General features: G+C 43.7%; 1 protein-coding gene across 2 annotated transcripts in view; it reads left to right on the top strand.

Annotated features, from left to right (window-relative positions):
• The window catches only part of LOC126533013 (proteasome activator complex subunit 4A-like), a 115,054-nt gene that overhangs the window by 88,871 nt on the left and 8,448 nt on the right, over positions 1 to 17,735 (top strand). For both annotated transcript variants that reach the window (XM_050180199.3, XM_055071695.2), the window contains exons 33-37: positions 3,318 to 3,541; positions 7,134 to 7,378; positions 11,318 to 11,394; positions 13,745 to 13,873; positions 15,858 to 16,013. In XM_050180199.3, the coding sequence (XP_050036156.1) occupies positions 3,318 to 3,541; positions 7,134 to 7,378; positions 11,318 to 11,394; positions 13,745 to 13,873; positions 15,858 to 16,013 (831 nt within the window). The remainder of the gene's footprint in view (positions 1 to 3,317; positions 3,542 to 7,133; positions 7,379 to 11,317; positions 11,395 to 13,744; positions 13,874 to 15,857; positions 16,014 to 17,735) is intronic.

Genomic DNA, 17,735 nt, shown 5'->3' on the forward strand with positions numbered 1-17,735 from the left:
TTTTGCACCAATCAAAATGTGCAGTGCCACTTTTATAGAGGCGTAGGAGGGTCAGCATTGACTAGAAAGTCTACACTCATACAATAAGCTATGAAAATTTCGTTACTTAAAAGAGGAAGCTTTGCCTCAGGAGATGCTGTCTAACTATATGGAAACAGGTAAATAACTTTACTTGAATTCCACTGCACCGAACTTGATGAGGTTATTTGCATTTCAAGGAAAAATCTATAGTCTATTGACTGCAGGGAGTAGATTCTTGATGTATCCATAAAATTTTTATAAAGCTTGTTGAAACTTACAGAATTTTTCAAAATTGAAGCGTCAACTTTATAGCAAGTTTGGCATGGCATCTAAAGCACAACATGGCAAGCTGCTGATGGGCTATAAAGATCTGCCTATAAGGGCATCACACTTGCATTACTTTTGTATAAACCCACCCCTTTTTGTTTCTTTTATGCTGACGTCACCATGTTTGCTTCTCATGAATAACGGATATAATAAAGGGAAAACAAAGGGAAGGTGGGAGATGAAATTCAAGACAATGAACAAAATGTGAACAAGGCGAAAGCCGGAGCCAACATTTCGACAAGTGGACTAGTCTTCTTCAAGGCGACATATGCATTCTTCAGCAGAGTATATATAAGTACAGTTCTTAGAGAGGAGAGAGAGGGTAATGCAAATGGACGGACATAATGAAGGCATTTTGTGTCTTATGCAACTTCTTTATAACAAGATTCGACTGATTTAATTACTATAGAGCAGTGGTGTCACGCTTACAGAGCGTTAAAGTGAAGTTCTGTATGTCATATTGTGCATGTTGATACAGTTGAACCCACTTATAACGATACCGGTTTTAACAATGTATCTTTTATAACAATGAGAAGCTACTGCACCGTTGACTTTTGTATGTATTCCATGGTGAAATAACCCACTTACTACAATGCCCCGATGCCGCATTATCGGTTATAACGAAGTTTGGCTGCTGGGTGTCCGAGCCGAAAGGTAGTGAAACGCGAAATTCTTGCAGAACAAAAAAAAAAAAAGAGAGAAATTCGAGCCGCTGCACGATGGGCTACTGCTTCAACAGCCGCCGCACGCTCATTTTCCAGCCATCTCCACATGGCTCTTTCCCGTCGCCGTTCCACCCCTCCGAACACGAATGGGCTGCACCAGCTGCGCCGCAAGCAGATTGCTCGCATGTTGCTCACTGGCTCCTCATTCAGCACAGTTCTGTGAACAGCTTAATTGCTCACATTCGTCTTTGTTGGTTGCATCGAAGTCATTGCTGGCCTCGTGGTTTCTCAGCTTCGCTTGTCTCGCCACTGAAACGGAAGATGGCTGATCTACCCACTGATCATCGGCAATGCACAACGTCGCCAGTGAGAAGAAAGCACACTGCTATAGATTTGGAAACTAAGTGCTTCTAACTGATGAGACGATCGTCGCAATTGTGCTTGCATCAGATAGTGATGGCAGCGACGAGTCGTAAGGGCAGGCTGCCTCAATGTTGTCCTCACAGGAGGCCTGCCAGATGATTCAGTCCCTCCAGGGCTTCGTTTTCGCGAGGGACCTTCCACTGCACTACATAGAGCACTTGAATGCCTTGGAGAAGGATGTCGGCAAGCTTCGCGTAAAGCATGCATGGCTGACGCACATAGGCTTTTCTCGTGCAAGCCAGTGAGAAGTACGTGGCGAGATGCTTGTGGTGATCTCGCCTCAGTGTTTTTTCTGGATTTCTCAACCTGAAAGGCTGCCACGGCAACCTTCCCACATTCTTTAAAAGGCGCCTTTTGGGGCCACCAATGCGATGACTTGGCGGAGTTCGCATATCGCTTGCCACCCATGACCCCTCTTTGCAGTTGTCATAGCAGTGCCATTCTTTAACGCTGACAGCCATGGCTTGTTACACGCGACTGGAGCGCCCAGGAAGCAGTTAAACGAGTGAACATAATCAGCAGCCAGATGGAGAAAGGTGATGGGGAGGGGCACTGGCCTCTCCGCCATTACAGTTTTCTCACATCAGCTCTGCCATCCCCCTATTTTGAATTTTTCATGGAACCCGGTTACAACAATTATTGGTTATAACAATGGAATTTCCACGGCACTTGAATATTGTTATAAGTGGGTTCGACTGTATCTGTAATGCATTTGGGCCTGTTCTTTCATACATTCGAAGTGCCTGCTCTTCCAAGTGAAAGTGCATCTGATAACTAGGGTACTACAGTCGAACTTCCATATATCAAACAGTGCGGTGGTGTAAAAGAGTTCGATATAGCCAGAATTCTACATATAAAATCACGTAAAAAATGAATAAAGAACTTGTACAAATCAATCAATGAACCAATCATGGCACAGTAAGTACTCACTCGAAGCTTCACACAAAGTATTGAAGCTTCACACAAAGTATTTATTTCTTTGGCTGAAAGTACTGCAGCAGTGTAGCCTGCTTCTTATTGGCAGCCACGTGCTTAACCATGGCGTCCTCAACATGGTCTAAACGATCCACAAGCAATAGGTCGGTGCCTTCTATTGCGCCGCAGTAGCGGCATAGAAGTTCCAAAGCAGCCACAGCCTCAGTTGAAGTTGGGAGCGGGGCAAAATCAGTGCTTGCGAAGTTGACCTCGGCAGCATCTTCGTGTGACCGCTACTTCCGCTGCAATCTCCATGTCCGTCAATCGAAGCATTTTGAAACACTCAATAACAAAGTATTAAGTGGCGTCTGCCATGGAGTCTATGAGTGAGCCCAGTGAACGTGCACTGTCGTGTATCTTTGTGCAAACAAAGCGCCATTCCTCACAAGGCGCAGCAGGCGCAGAGCGTGGCAACAAGGAGGAGTCAGTGCAGCAAATGCAATGCGTCATTGACGTTGTCGAAGTAGCCAAGCCGCCACTTGCGTGCACCACTACGTTAAAATGGTGCCCTCAGCACAATCGATGTGTTCAGTTATAGTGCACAGCAGTCGGGAACATCGCGCCACCGCTATCTTCAAGGGTGTTGCTGGAAAGCTTGCTGCCTGTCAACAAAGCACACATGGTCTGGGATGGCGGAGTATGATATATCCATTTTACGTCCGACCCCGCTCGAAACTAAAAATCAAAATGCATGCGGTTTTCTACGTGATATAGAAAGTGTTCGATATACGCAATAATTCAATATATCTGTGTTCGATATATCAAGGTTGGACTGTGGTACTATCAAAATGAAGTTATCACTGTAAATTGATGTTGCAAGGCAAGTATACATTCTTGGAGAAATTGACTGAAAACTGCCTGTTTGCAGAGCATAGGGACATGCTTACTGTTAACTTAATAATGCAGGAGAGCCGGGATCCGAACAAGTACCACTGGTTCTTTGAGTTGCTCCTGGCAGAGCCCGCAAAGAGTGAGGAGGGCTCCTTCCTGCAGTCTAGCCGCCTGTACGTTCAGCTGGGAGGCCTTGCACAACAGGAGTGGCGTGTCTGCGAGTTGCTGGAAGACCTGCTTGAGCGGCTCAAGCCACGCCTCACTCACAGCTACCAGAACGTGCGCGACAAGATTGGCGGGTGAGTATTGCAGCCCTCACCCAGAACGTTAGTGGTAATTTATACTGCTAAAACTGGCTTACAAGTGGTACCTAAGAACATGAAGGACAAATCAAACGACATCAAGATAGTCTACCTGTTCATCCTTCGAGTTCTTTGGTGCCGTTTGTAAGCTATAACAAACCAATTCGCCCAACCATACATTGTGTTAAAACTGCTAAAGCAGGCTTAATTTCAGTTTCGGTCAGAAGTGTATTCCACATAAATATTATTGCATTTATACAGAATGTCCTTATAAGAAATTACACTGGAAAAAAAATTTTCTTCTCTTTGGAGGTAATAGAAACACACAAAATGATTATCGGTAAGTGCTCCTGTTAGTCACTTATGAACAGCTCAAACATACTACCCCGTATTTGGCAGAAGTTCAGCTTTGCATTGAGATTGCATAGTTTAACTGATGTTACTTGGAACTGCCAAGAACCAAGTCACAAAACGTGTTGCGCTGAAGTGATTCTAGTGTTTTCCTGACCACTAAATTGCTCATTGGTACTTAGATTTAGGTGCGCGTTAAAAAAATGTGGATGGTCGCAATTAATCCACAGCTTTTAATTGTGCCATATTTTGTAAGCCCAAGTGTTGCTTTGATACATTGAACTCACTGAATAAAGTTCATTGCCTGCCTGCCCTAGGGACCGCGAAAATGTCTGAAAAAACACAGTCCAAAAAAATGAACGCATGCCTTTTACTGCCCCCAAGGGCTAAAATCACCACAGGCACATCCAAAATAGCTCCGAAAGCTTGCCAGTACACTTACTAGGCGTACCAGGGGTCATTCACCTATAGGAGATGGTAGGTGCACGCATGTATAATTAAAGAATACATAGTCTGTCATGTGACAGTGCCCCCCCCCCCCCCCTTTTCTTTTTATTCTCAGTATGCTGTGCTGCGCAACACTGCTGTATGGCGGCGAAGCTGACTTTTGCGAATCGGCATTTGCAATGTTTGATCTTTGACCGTTCTTTCCACACTTCAAAGCTATCGGCGAGGGTGATAAAAGTGGAGATTCAGTGGCGAATTCTTTCAGTGAAAAACATGCCACTGAACAGCAGGAAGCTTGGTAGCGGAATGTCGTGGTGGCTAGGCATAGCTTTGCTACGGTGGTGGCTATCGCTATCACTGCATCGACATGCGAGAGTGCTGGTTCGAGGCAGCAAGGTAATTCATGGTGGCTTCGATTAATGCCATTTCGAACCTGTGGTCACGGCAAAAGTTTCAGAAAATCGGACAGCGAAGGGTTTCAGAGTTTGCAATTTCAGACATTTTTATACATTGGCTCTACGGGAGTGCGTTGCGGTGCCGGGAAGGCGTCTGAATTATTGGGCATATGAAAAATCGGTTGCTGGGTCTATATATGTATATATATATATATATGCGAAGGTGTAATGAGGCTGGCTTCAGAGGCAGCAATTGAAGTGGGTGGCGAGGCACCAAGGCAACCAGTAGGCAAGCTCTCCCAAGTAACAAAGGCCCTAATAAACAAATGACAAAGGATGAAAGTGTCGAACTCAAGAGATAAGATAGAATTCGCGGAACTGTCAAAACTGATCAACAAAGTGAAAATAAGTGATATTCAAAATTACGTGATAAAGACTGAAGAAGCCATAAAACATGGACGCAGCCTGAAATCAGTGAGAAGGAAACTTGGCATAGGACAAACCAAGATGTATGCACTGAAAGATAAGCAGGGTAATATCATCAGCAATCTCGAAGGTATAATAAAAGCAGCGGAAGAATTCTATACTGACCTGTACAGTACCCAGAGGACTCAGGAGTATTCTATTTGAAACAATAATGAACAGTATACAGAAACTCCTCCTATAGCTAGAGATGAGGTCTGAAGGACCTCGCAAGGCATGAAACGGGTAAAAGCGGCAAGAGAGGATGGAACAACAGTCAATTTAATCAAAGATGGAGGAGACATAATGTTAGGAAAACTGGCGGTTCTCTATACGAAGTGTCTGTCGACTGCAAGTTTCCCAGAAAACGAAGAATGCAAACAGTATACTAATCCACAAAAAGGGAGACGTTATAGAACTAAAAAATTATAGGCCCATTAGCTTACTCCCAGTATTATATAAAATATTTACCAAAATAATCTCCAATAGAATAAGGGCAACACTGGACTTAGTCAACCAAGGGCACAGGCTGGCTTCAGGAAGGGATACTCTACGATGGATCACATCCATGTCATTAATCAGGTTATCGTGAGATCCGCAGAGTACAATAAACTTTTCTATATGGTTTTCATAGATTACGAAAAAGCATTTGATTTAGTAGAGATACCAGCAGTCATAGAGGCATTGCGTTATCAAGGAGTACAGACCGCTTATGCAACTACCCTAGAAAATATCTACAGAGATTCCACAGCCACCTTAATTCTACACAAGAAAAGTAGAAAGATACCTATAAAGAAAGGGGTCAGACAAGGAGACACAATCTCTCCAATGCTAATCACTGCATGCTTGGAAGAAGTATTCAAGGTATTTGTAGTGTTGGTCAGCAGAAGAACGAGACAGATGTCAACCCATATCACACCAGACGCAAGACTCTTTATTCATGCGAGCACCCATATATATACCCTGGCAACAGTGGTGCCATCTCTCTATGGCTTTGATAGTTATGCAACTAAGGGCCCCTAGTGTCGCCCTACGACACTACAGTATTATACTGGGAAGGTTTAGGAGTAAGGATCGACGGCGAATACCTCAGCAACCTTCGGTTTGCTGATGACATTTTTCTATTCAGCAATACTGCGTACAAGTTACAACAAATGATTGAGGACCTTAACAGGGATAGTGTAAGTGTGGGGTTGAAAATTAATAGGCAGAAGACAAAGATAATGATAAATAACCGGGCAAGGGAACAAGAGTTCAAGATCGCCAGTCAGCCGCTAGAGTCTGTGAAGGAGTACGTTTACCTTGGTCAACTAATCACAGGGAACCCTGACCATGAGAAGGAAATTCAGAGAAGAATAAAAATGGGTTGGATCGCATACGGCAGACATTGTGAGTTTCTGACTGGGAGCTTACCGTTATCATTGATAAAGGAAGGTATACAATCAGTGCATTTTACTGGTGCTGACATATGGGGCAGAGACTTGGAGACTGACAAAGAAGCTGGAGAACAAGTTAAGGACCGCGCAAAGAGCAATGGAACGAAGAATGCTAGGCATAACTTTAAGAGACAGAAAGAGAGTGGTTTGGATCAGAGAGAAACGGGTATAGACAATATTCTAATAGACATAAAGAGAAAAAAATGGCGCTTGGCAGGTCATGTAATGCACAGATTAGATAACCGTTGGACCATTATGGTAACAGAATGGATACCAAGAGAAGCGCAGTAGAGGATGGCAGAAGACTAGGTGGTATGACGAAATTAGGAAATTTGCAGGTGCTAGTTGGAATCGGTTGGCGCAGGACAGGGGTAATTGGAGATCGCAGGGAGAGACCTTCGTCCTGCAGTGGACATAAAATAGAATGATGATGATAATGATGATGATGATGATTACCTAGTGTCTGCTTTCCACTTACTCTGCGCTCTCTCTTTTCAGTCTGCTATGCAACATCTTCCTGTACGACGTGCAGCTGCCCATGTTTCAAGCTTCGCTGACCCTGGTGCCACGGAGGTTGCGTTTTATGGACTACGTGATGTCAGTTCTGGCACCTCTAACTGATGCTGCCAGTGATGAGCCTCCATCTAACTCGTCAACAACAAACAATCACCGGAATGATGTGGCCTGTCATGACGGTCAAGCGACTTCTGAGCGCAAGGCAGCTTCCCGCCTTCTGCAGACCGGTGTGTGCTATGCCACGGGCTTTGGCCTTTAATTGCTTGAAAAAAAAAACAGTTGAATTGCACTTAGAAGTACTTGTTTTCACACACCATTTTCTGCTACCTCAGGGGGAAATTAGTGTGCTTGTCAAAAAAAAAAAAGCTTATATTTAGTGTGAAAGAGTACCTTTATATTCACATGTTATCTTGCCATATGTCCTTTAATCTTTGCCGTTTTCAAGTCATCTGTTATACTTACTCTGCCTGCTGTGGGAAGTTTGACATGGAAATATATCCTCTCATTTATCTTCTTTCTAGCTACTTTCTTCTGCAAGCATTCATATCAGAATAACTGGTGCTCTTTTTTAAAATCCTAACACAATTTTTTTGTCGACTGTGGCACATGGCACAATTCTATTCCTTTACCTAGACTACTCGAAGAGTTACCCATTCCTTTCATGAAAAGTCTTGATGAATAATTAGGTATGTAGCATTTTTACTATTTCACTAGGGTTGCTAATTAACTAGGTACTAATTTGATTATGAGACATCTGGCAATATAATAACTGGAGCCAGTTAGCTTGCAAGGCGTATCCACTTGAAACATTTCTGAGGCCTACACCAGTTTCAATATGTGTGTTCCAAAATTGTACTACAAAATTTCTCAGATAACTACTATGCAGCTTAAGCAGGTACAGTTGTTATAACGAAGCTGCTTTACTCGTGTGCGCCTGATTTGAAATTTCTCCCAGTCTCCACCCCAAACACATCCATTTTAACGTGGATTGCTCGAAGCGTACCAACAAGCTGCTCCGCTTAGAGCAAACTGGCACGGGGCATGCGCACACTCACGGCGGCACTTGGCGCCTTCCATGCTGCGCCAGCAAGCGACCCTCAGCCTCTTCATTGCACATCCTTTTCCTCCATGCTGTGCTCATGCGTTATAAGTGGCAAGTGGCACTGTGGAAGTAGTGCGCAAAGTGCATAATGGAACAGACAAATGTTACTCTGCGCTGCCTTCTAAGCGCATGGCATGCCCAAAGTCACCCAAACCAAGATGCACTACTTCCTCTGCGCTTGCCTGCGCACATGCATTGGTTGGTGCAGGCTTTGTGAACGTGCAGTTTGTGGGTTGTTTTCGTATATGTGCCTCATATGTGCTTTTGTGGTCTTCAATTGGAAGTGGCGCTGCCAGTACCCGCACAAAAGTGTCTTACCTTGGAACAAAATGTTCCTTTTGAATGTGAGGTGGAAAAGGCCGACCAGCAGAAATGCGAAACTGGAAAGCAATGCGACATACCGCATTCAACGTTGTCAACTGTACTAAAGAACAAGGAAGTCATCGGCTCTCAGCCAAACAAAAGCACAACCATGATTCAAAGTATCCTGAAGTGGAGAGTGCGCTTCTTTCAGTGGCTGAAACACACCAGAAGTGCGAACATCCCCATGAATGGATCTGCTCTGGCCACAAAAGTTGAAGCTCTAGCCCTCCAAACGGGCAAGCAACGAAACGGCGGGTCCTTGGAATTGATTGTTGGCGAGAGTGCAGGCATGGACTGTGACCCCAAGGAGGGATGGCGCAATTATTAGCTGAGCTCCCTACTTCAGCAATATGAAGGGAAGACAGTTACCACCTACACCAGATGAATCTCCATTGGGAGGCAAACAAAGCAAGGAGCATGGAACAGCAAGGAACAGTGCTGTTCGGTGCAAATGTGACCGGTGAGGACAGGCTTCTTTGTTGATACTGGGAAAGGCGGTGGAGCCGTGTTGCTTCCGTAACTCAACGATGCCTAAAGACTGCATATATGAAAACAATAAACGTGCTTTGATGACTGCAGCAGTTTATGGAGAGTATGTGCCTCTCTTGGATGTTAAGTTCAAGGTAAAGCATTGCCATGTGCTTTTTGTTGCTGACAACTGTGCCAGCCATGAGAAGATTGACAATCTCAAAGCAATCACTTTGGAGATTCTGCCAGCAAACACAACCGCAGTATTGCAACATGTGAATCAGGGCAGTATTAAGACCACACAAAAGCTACACCGCAAGAGCCCCTTGCAACACATGCTCATTGCGTATGATGCCAACAAGGGCTAAGGCATCAACCTGCTTGGTGCCATACATCTGTTAAACCATTTATAAAAAGAGCTGGCATTTGCAAAGATTACAAACTGTTGTGCTCATGTCTGTTTTTCCCGGCCGCACTTAGATGAGCCTGCCAATGATCACCAGATTTGCAACGATCACTACAAAGCTGTGCACAGAATCATTGGCAAAGAGGTGGAAGGCAAGTTCAACTCATTCGTGTCGGCTGACACTGACATTCCCGCTGTCGCCGCATTTAGGGATGCCTAAATAGTACTCGGTTCTCGGTAGCCCCAATGAGGACGATAACGTGTACCCTTGGGATATACTACCAACAGTGCCTCAGACACAGGAGCGCTCTTGTCTGTTGTGAAACAAAGTTGAATGCACTAGCGGCAACCATGACCTCATGCAGTGCCTGAACAAACTATAGCAGGCATTGCTTGCACACAGCAAAACCACCCAGCAGACCTAGCTGAACACCTTTTTTGCACCTCAATAAAGGTTTTTTTCCTTGAATATCTCGCATTTATACCAGTGTCACACAGCCACTTTCAAGAGCCTGATCTGTATCGAAATTCTTGACTGTGATTGGCTCCCTCCCACAACTTGTACAAAGGAGCCAGTCATGATCAAGAAATTTTATCCCAATATGGCTTAATCACGATCGAAAATGCAGGACGTGACACCTGCATTGGACTTCCATAGTACTCAGTTGTACTCATAGTACTCATAGTACTCATAGTACATAGTTGTGCTAGTTCGGCTCTGCTTTCTTAGCTTTAAGGGGTAGTTACTTTTATCGAATCACCGCTTACATTTAAATTTTTTTGCCGTCCCATTCAGTTCGTTATAACGAGGGTTTACTGTATTTTGTTTGACAAAGTCGTGGGAAGAATGACACATTTTGGCACAGGTTTGACAGTGAAACCTTTTAAAGACTTGTGCTAGTTTCCAAATTTGTTCTAAATAGGTGTGCATTTTAAACGCACTGCATTCAATACATCAGTCGCAGCATGTGGCCTAAAGTGATCAGTAAAGTTATTTAATGAAATGTTGCTAACAGCTACACATATTGATTGATTGATAAATCCTTACATAGAAAAGGACTGGCTCGAAGGCCTATACAGGGGAGTAGAGTAAATAGAAGGAAAGGGAGATAAATGATGGCCAATATCCACCTCGTGCACAAAGTCCCAGAGTGACAGCAGTGTTACGCTACATATATATAATGTCTTCCTCTTCAAGTAATCTGCCTCAAGCAATATAATTTTGCTATCTGCTGCAGTTAACATTATGGTTTTCTGATAAGAATAAGAAAAAAAACATGGTATTTTATGCAGTGTTTTGAAATTGATTTAGGTAAGGTCAAGAAAGAACACCTGGTGTACATACAGACGATATTTAAAAGTTCTGAGATGATTTAAAAAATAGCCCTGGTATTGCTTACAAGAAAAAAAATGTTTTAAAGGTTGAATAGAGACAATATTCTAAAATTTTTGTAAGAATGAGATAATGAGAACATTTAAAAACCTGGGAATTCTAGGATACAAAGTAGTATTAATATTCTGGTATTCAGGATTTAGGATAACACTTGATATATTATGTACAGGCAACATTATTTTCAAATTCTAATAAGATTCTAAAATCTCGTATTTCTTACATACATATATTTTAAAGATCTGATAAGCTGGAGACGAGATAAGGAAATGTTATATTTCTTACAGCCAGTATTTAAATATTCTGATAAGATTGAGATAAAATGAACGGGGGAGAACACCTACTGTGTCTTACATATGTGAGGAGTATCAAAGCCGTGGAATAAAGGACCAGGCAGTGGTGTTGAGATGAACCATGTGCATTTTGCTTTGTCACAGTCTGCAAGTGGATCCTGGCCAGTGTGTCTCAGTCCCCAAGCGCGGCTCCTCCAGAAATCTTCAGAGTAGTCCCCGTGGTGAGTGTCCTGTTATACACCTGGCATCAGAATTTTGTGCATCATGGCATTCGCGAGAAGCCAGATTTTACCATCTCCTATGCAAGCTGCCACGAGTGTGCAAGGGGTGATTAAATCTTGATTGTGAGAACACCACAGCACATGGAAGCTGCATAAATAAAAGATGTTAATATTACAGTCAATCTCGGATATATCTAACCCAGCATATCAAATTATTGTCTATATCGAGCAGTTTTAACATCCTCTTAGAATTAATTCGCAAAAGTGTAGCACTACACTACGTATATACCGAACTCGCGTTCACCACCATACTCGATGCACAGGGCGTTTCACTTAACTCAAACCAAACTTTAGAAATATTTAAACACTACGGCCAGAGAACCAAGGTAGGGTCGTTTGCCATCGCCCTGAAATACTCAGATCATTTTTTGCTTTCCACCTAGTTAGATAGTCTTAATTAATTAACCAATTAATTAATTAGATTAAATGTGTCAATGAGAAAATTGTTGAGCAACATGGAAACTCCTGATACAGCTTTCTGTTGCGCAATACATGCTACATAAAAGTGTTTTTCAGAGCATGAAAGAAGCCCACGAATACATGCAAAGTACCTTGAGCGGCCAGTCACGTGTTCCAGAAGTGGGCAACATGTGGCAGCTCTCCCTGAAACGCTGCTTTTTGCAGCTGCTGGCAGACGGTGAAACAAGTTTATGCTTGTACCGTCGCGGCAGCATCTCGCATCTCTATAAGCGCAGACAAATTTGAATTTTTTTTCTTAATAACCAGGCAATTAACTGTGCCAAGTGTTATACTATGTAAATAACATAGACTCCGAAATGTAATCTTTATGCAAAATATGAGCAGGAACAGTGCAACAGTGAGCGCAAAATCTTTTTTCGAACATACGCAGTGAAATATGCAGGAAGCTGTATTATAGTAGGGAAAAGTGCTAATGGAAATGATTATGCTAGCTATCATGGTGGCTTGCTCAGTGGATATGGCGCTTCGCTTCCCTGTGGCCCCCTGTGGCCACATTCTGGTGCAAAATGCAAAAGCGTTCAAATATTGTGCTTTGGGTTCCTGTTAATTATCCCCAGGTGGTTTAAAGCAATCTGGAGCCTATCACTAAAGTGTCTTTTGTAACCCATCAGTTGCTCTGGAATATCTAACCAGTTCATGCTAGTTCTCTGGGAAGCAGTAACTGGTGTGAACACTTTCACTCCCTGTTCTTGATATTTATAAATAAATGCCTGTGGTGAACCCCCTTTGTTCAGTGCGCTTAGTTGACAATGCTTAAACAAGGCAATGCTGAAACAATCAAGATCAAAATAACACACTAATATTGTGTGGATTTTAGTATGAAATAGGAGCAAGCTGTGCACTGTCAGTTTGCAATCATGGGAACCTATCTTTTCTTTCTCTGCTCTGCCAGATGAAGCAGGCAGTTAAGCCATTTAAAGGAGTGCTGACATGGAATTACCTTCTTTTTCTTTTCTTTTTTCGTGTTCCTTTTTGTGTAATGTAAAGGTCCAGATTCATTAAACGATAGGAAATAGGAAATATACTGTCAAGCACCAGAGTATGCTAAATACTTTACTGTCATAATTGTTTCTACGAACTAGTTTTGGTTTTTGTAGCCGGGCAGTGGATATGTCATGACATCATATAGTGGCTGGCTCCACTCCTGTGATAGACATGGCTGCCATATGTAAGTGTAACCAAAAGAAATGGGCACAGCACTTCAGCTTGTTTTTTATGAGCAACACGACCAGACCTAGCCTTATTGCTACATGGCAACAGCAAACATCGCTCAGTGTCATGACATCATGATAATTTCGATGATGCCAGACCAACCTTAGTTTTCCAGCCTTTGTCTTGCTTAGTGTTGTAATTCCGTGGGCGGGAAGCGGGTAGTAGTGTCTCGAAAATGTGCTATTGCTCAATAATGTTGCCATACAGTTAAAAGCATTTAAGAAAAAGGATTTAATATAAGACTGGTTAACCGAAATATGTTGCATGTGTAAAATTTTGCAAGAGCTTACACTGGCCTTTTTGCAAAATAGGTTTGTTGCATCATGTAGTGCATAAAAAAGTGGTACCTAACCAATCATTGCTCATTTTGTTATGTTCTAATTGTCATGCGCTGGAACTTGGGATGTCTTTGAATGTCTTTTTTTTTTTTCAGTTTTTTTTCTGTTTTCTTTTTCTGTTTTTCTCTTGGAAGCCTGTTTGGTCTGTGTGACCAAAACTAGGGTATTTCAAAACAAACAAACATAGAAGGCCCTGTGGTTCCAAGAAGTCTGCAGTGACATGAGTCAGCATTGTAGTCTGGATGTGGCCTTCTCTGCAGCTGTGCCAGATGCAGAACGATCAGACGGATGAAGAGTTGCAGAAGGATTGCGCAGTTGCCCTAGCACTTCTGGGCAATGCCTTGCTGCCACCTGAGAGCATCCGGGCTGCCCTGGCCACCATAGGCGAGGTACGAGCATTGCGGGTTATTTGTACCTAAACTTGCAAACAGTGTGCTTAAAGGGACACTAAAACGCATATAGTAAGTCGACGTAGATTGTTTAAATACCATTCCAGAAATCTCGCCACGCTTCTTTTGCACCAAGAAAAGACTTGGTTTACGAGAAAATTGCATCTGAAGGGTCCGAGTGCCATTTTCAATACTCAAATCTCCTGCCACCCAACCGGGGGAGTGGTGACGTTGAATACGCCATCACCACCCTTTGCTGCTGTTGGTGAGTAAAACGGTAGCCGACAGATGGCGGTACCGAGCCAAGATGGAGGGGTAGATTCGCCGCGTCAGCTGCTTTTTGGTCAAGTGGCATAGACCGTGTGGGCATTCCGCGACATCACATGGAAGTTGAATTCTCTGCTACTTGCAGTTTGTGTGAGTTTCATGAGCCAGCAAAACCAGCGCAGCACTACGTGATAACGAAACTAGTCAAATGCGAAGACATTGGCAGCACGGAGTCGAGCAAAAATGAAACCTTTCAGTCGCGCGCATCGTTGTCAAAGGTAATTTCAATGAGTTCTTTTTTCGAAAGAATGAAATAGAACTGGACAAGCAGCATTTTATTTCATCTTATAATGCTATACAAGGATGTTTTATTTCATATTATAATACAATACAAGGATGTTTTTTGCAAGGAATAGTTGAGTACTAGTTACAGAATTTAACTGAGGAGTGCTTTCGTCATCAGGCAAGTACTTGAACGTCCCGGGGAAGTCTCTAACCATGTCCCGCATTTACCTCAATTATTTTATTATTAAGGCTCTGTTCACGATTATATTGACGCCTTAGAGATTCTTGAGCACTAATCTGTCACTTTAGCTTGACTTAATATTTGCCTTTAGTGTCCCTTTAAGACAGAACGGAAGGGACACATACAGCAAACAATACACTGTAGTTGAAGTATGATTTACGTACTAGCCCTAATCCACTCTATGTTAATCATCAGCGTTACCCCTGTGTCATGGGCAGGTTAACTGCATAATTACTTTGTTTAGCGCAAAACAACAGACACAAGAGACACGCTTTGCCTTCTAAATGTCACCGTGGCGCACAGTTAAAATCTCATTTTGGCTGTTAACCTAGACGGCACGACTTCCGCCTTTGGTGCCTACGACGCACTAAACGTAAGCCAAATGCCGTTGTCCTCAGTGAGCCACAGTGCGCTTAGCCAGTGGACTCGTGGCGGCAGCCGTGGTATCTACGCCATGTAGCCGACAGCAATTTGATGTCAGCTATTGGCCAATAGCAGCTGTCTAAGGAAATGATGGAATAGTGCGTCCGGTGACAAAATGGTGCATGTAGAAGAGAGAGAGGACAGGGCCTTCTGTTGAAAAAAGAGCGTTTGAGAGAAAGGGGGTGACTTCGCAATCCGCTTGCAAGCTCCATGCACCATGTACAACAGCAAAACTATGTTATTTCACCAAGCCCGAGGGTTGGTTCAGGGCCCCTTTAACTAAACCTAATTGTGGCAGGCTGTGACTAAGGGTCAGTTCAGCAGTGGTCAGTGTGCTCAGGTAATTAGCGCATACTGTCGTTAGAGAGGCCAACATAATGTTTCAACAGTAAAGAGGTCCCGCTGCTTTTACTCCTTTGTTGAAATTTTTGGAATTAAATTTGTATTTCTTACTATAGCAGCATGTGCATACTGTGTTGGCTTCATTTTTTCATAGCATGGTCAGAGGTGTGGCCAAGTTATGTTGAAAGACAACTGGATAGAATTTTTCCTAATAACAAACTCAATTTATTTAGTTTCATTCCTGAATGTTATATAGCACACTTTGAGCTGTACTGTGTTGAGGTTGCTACATCCCATTAAACCAGTAACCGTGTTGTCGTTAAAGTGCACAAGCTTGGTCATTGGCTTAGTGTGCGCTGGGGATGACGCAAGCATTTCCTTGGAGATGTCACCCTAAACAATGCCACGTTGTGTTGACATGTGCAGGTGATAAAGAGCCCACACTGGCATTCGCGGGCAGCCAGCTGCAACCTGCTGCAGTTCCTGGTGTTCACCAACCTGTTTACCATGCAGAGCTGCTCTGAGTGGAGGGATACCGTCATAGGGCACACGCTGGCCTTGCTTAAGGATGAGCGCCTGGAGGTGAGCCTGTCTGTGCTCAAGAAATTGCTGTGTGATACACTGTATGGGGAAGCGATAAAGGAGAATGAATAAAAATTCTCAGGATCTCTTATGCTATTCCTAAGACGAAGGCAAAAATCCAAGTGCCTATTCATTAAATATGGACGCATGAAGGGCACATCCCCTTTTGATTCGCTTACTGTACTTTGCTTAGTCATTTCTCTTAATTCGCTTACTCATCCTCTTAGATCGCTTAGTCATCCCTTGTAATTCTGAAGGTTGAGGGTATGACTTTCACCCAAGGTTGTGGGTTCGAGTGCCTTAATTATCCCTTAACCCTTTCGCTGTCGGACCTTTCTGGCCGTGACGCACCCCCAGTGTCGGCTTGGTTTCAGGGAACGAGCATAACAGGGAATGAACATAGCAATTTATTTTTGATTATGATTGGTATACAAATAACGTAGTCAATGCTATATGCACATTTCAGTGTTCTGCAGCTGCTGTTAGTAAACATCATCATCATCATCAGCCTGACTATAAAATCCGTTCAACATCTGAATCTGACGATGCGGAACCCTCTTCCTCGCATGAGACTCTGTCCGAGTCCGAATCCGAGCTCGGCTTGTATTCTAAATCAGAATTGAGCCACCGCACCAATGAGCAGACGAAGGTCCCGCGCGCTCAGCCATCCGAAAGTAACCGCGCGCTGGGAGGATGCGCTTTCAGTCACCCGCACAACGGAGAGAAATGGGACGTTGCGTGATCAAGAAGACAGAGGGAGATGGAAAAAGGCTAAACAAAGTTCGAAGGGCTTTACGTTTACTGCTGCAAGTCGGAAGCGAGGGTTCGGCGAGAGAGCGAAAGCAGCAATCGAGTCACTCTTTGCGGAGAGGCAACGGCACGTGCGCCTGAACTTGACGCGGCGTAGCAGACACACCAACAGAAGAAAAATAAAAACCTTCAAACCAGCAGAGGTGGCAGAACAACCCTTGAACCCATAACCACACACACGCGACGCATGATCCACCGAACGCGGAGCCACCGCGCCACTCAGCAAAGAGAAAATGGGGAGTGGCAGTCGCACCGTACTCTTCAATACATGGATTAACACAGGTCGGGGAGAATATACGAACTTGTAGAAAGAGTCAACAGATGGCGTGGCCAATTCAGGAGCGCCAGCTTCGCGCTCAGGCGCGAAATTTTGAACGCACGATAGAGAACGTACGGGTACGTCAGTGACACCGTGGGGGGGAAGCGCGATGACGTACCGGTACGTCCGTGACAGCGAAAGGGTTAATTAGATGTGCCTTCATTAACACTGGATGTTGTGGGTTCGACTGCGACCAAAGGCGTGGGTTCAACTCCCATCAAAAGTTGTGGGTTTGTAGCCTTTTTGTACCGTTCATGTTGTCGATGCATTTTCCGCTCAATATTAGACTGACTAATGAGACATACATGCAAGGCTTTCGCCTTAATAACCAAATGAAGCAAACAGACAGTAAAACCAGGGAAGTGTACCGTATTTACTCGACTCTAATGCACACTTTTTATCCAATAGAACGGGTCAAAAATAGCATGCGCATTAAGAATCGAGTACGACCCTAGATCTGCATTACCATATCGTCATCAGCATTTCAAGATGGCCAGCTCGCACACGCTTCGAGCCTAGTTGCCGTAGCTTTCTCCATGTGCTATAGTACGTGTGCTTAGGCAATGCTTCCTTTGGCTTAGGTTAGTGCACCT

The sequence above is a fragment of the Dermacentor andersoni genome, chromosome 7 (assembly GCF_023375885.2).
Source record: "Dermacentor andersoni chromosome 7, qqDerAnde1_hic_scaffold, whole genome shotgun sequence".
NCBI classification, from domain to species: Eukaryota; Metazoa; Arthropoda; class Arachnida; order Ixodida; family Ixodidae; genus Dermacentor; species Dermacentor andersoni.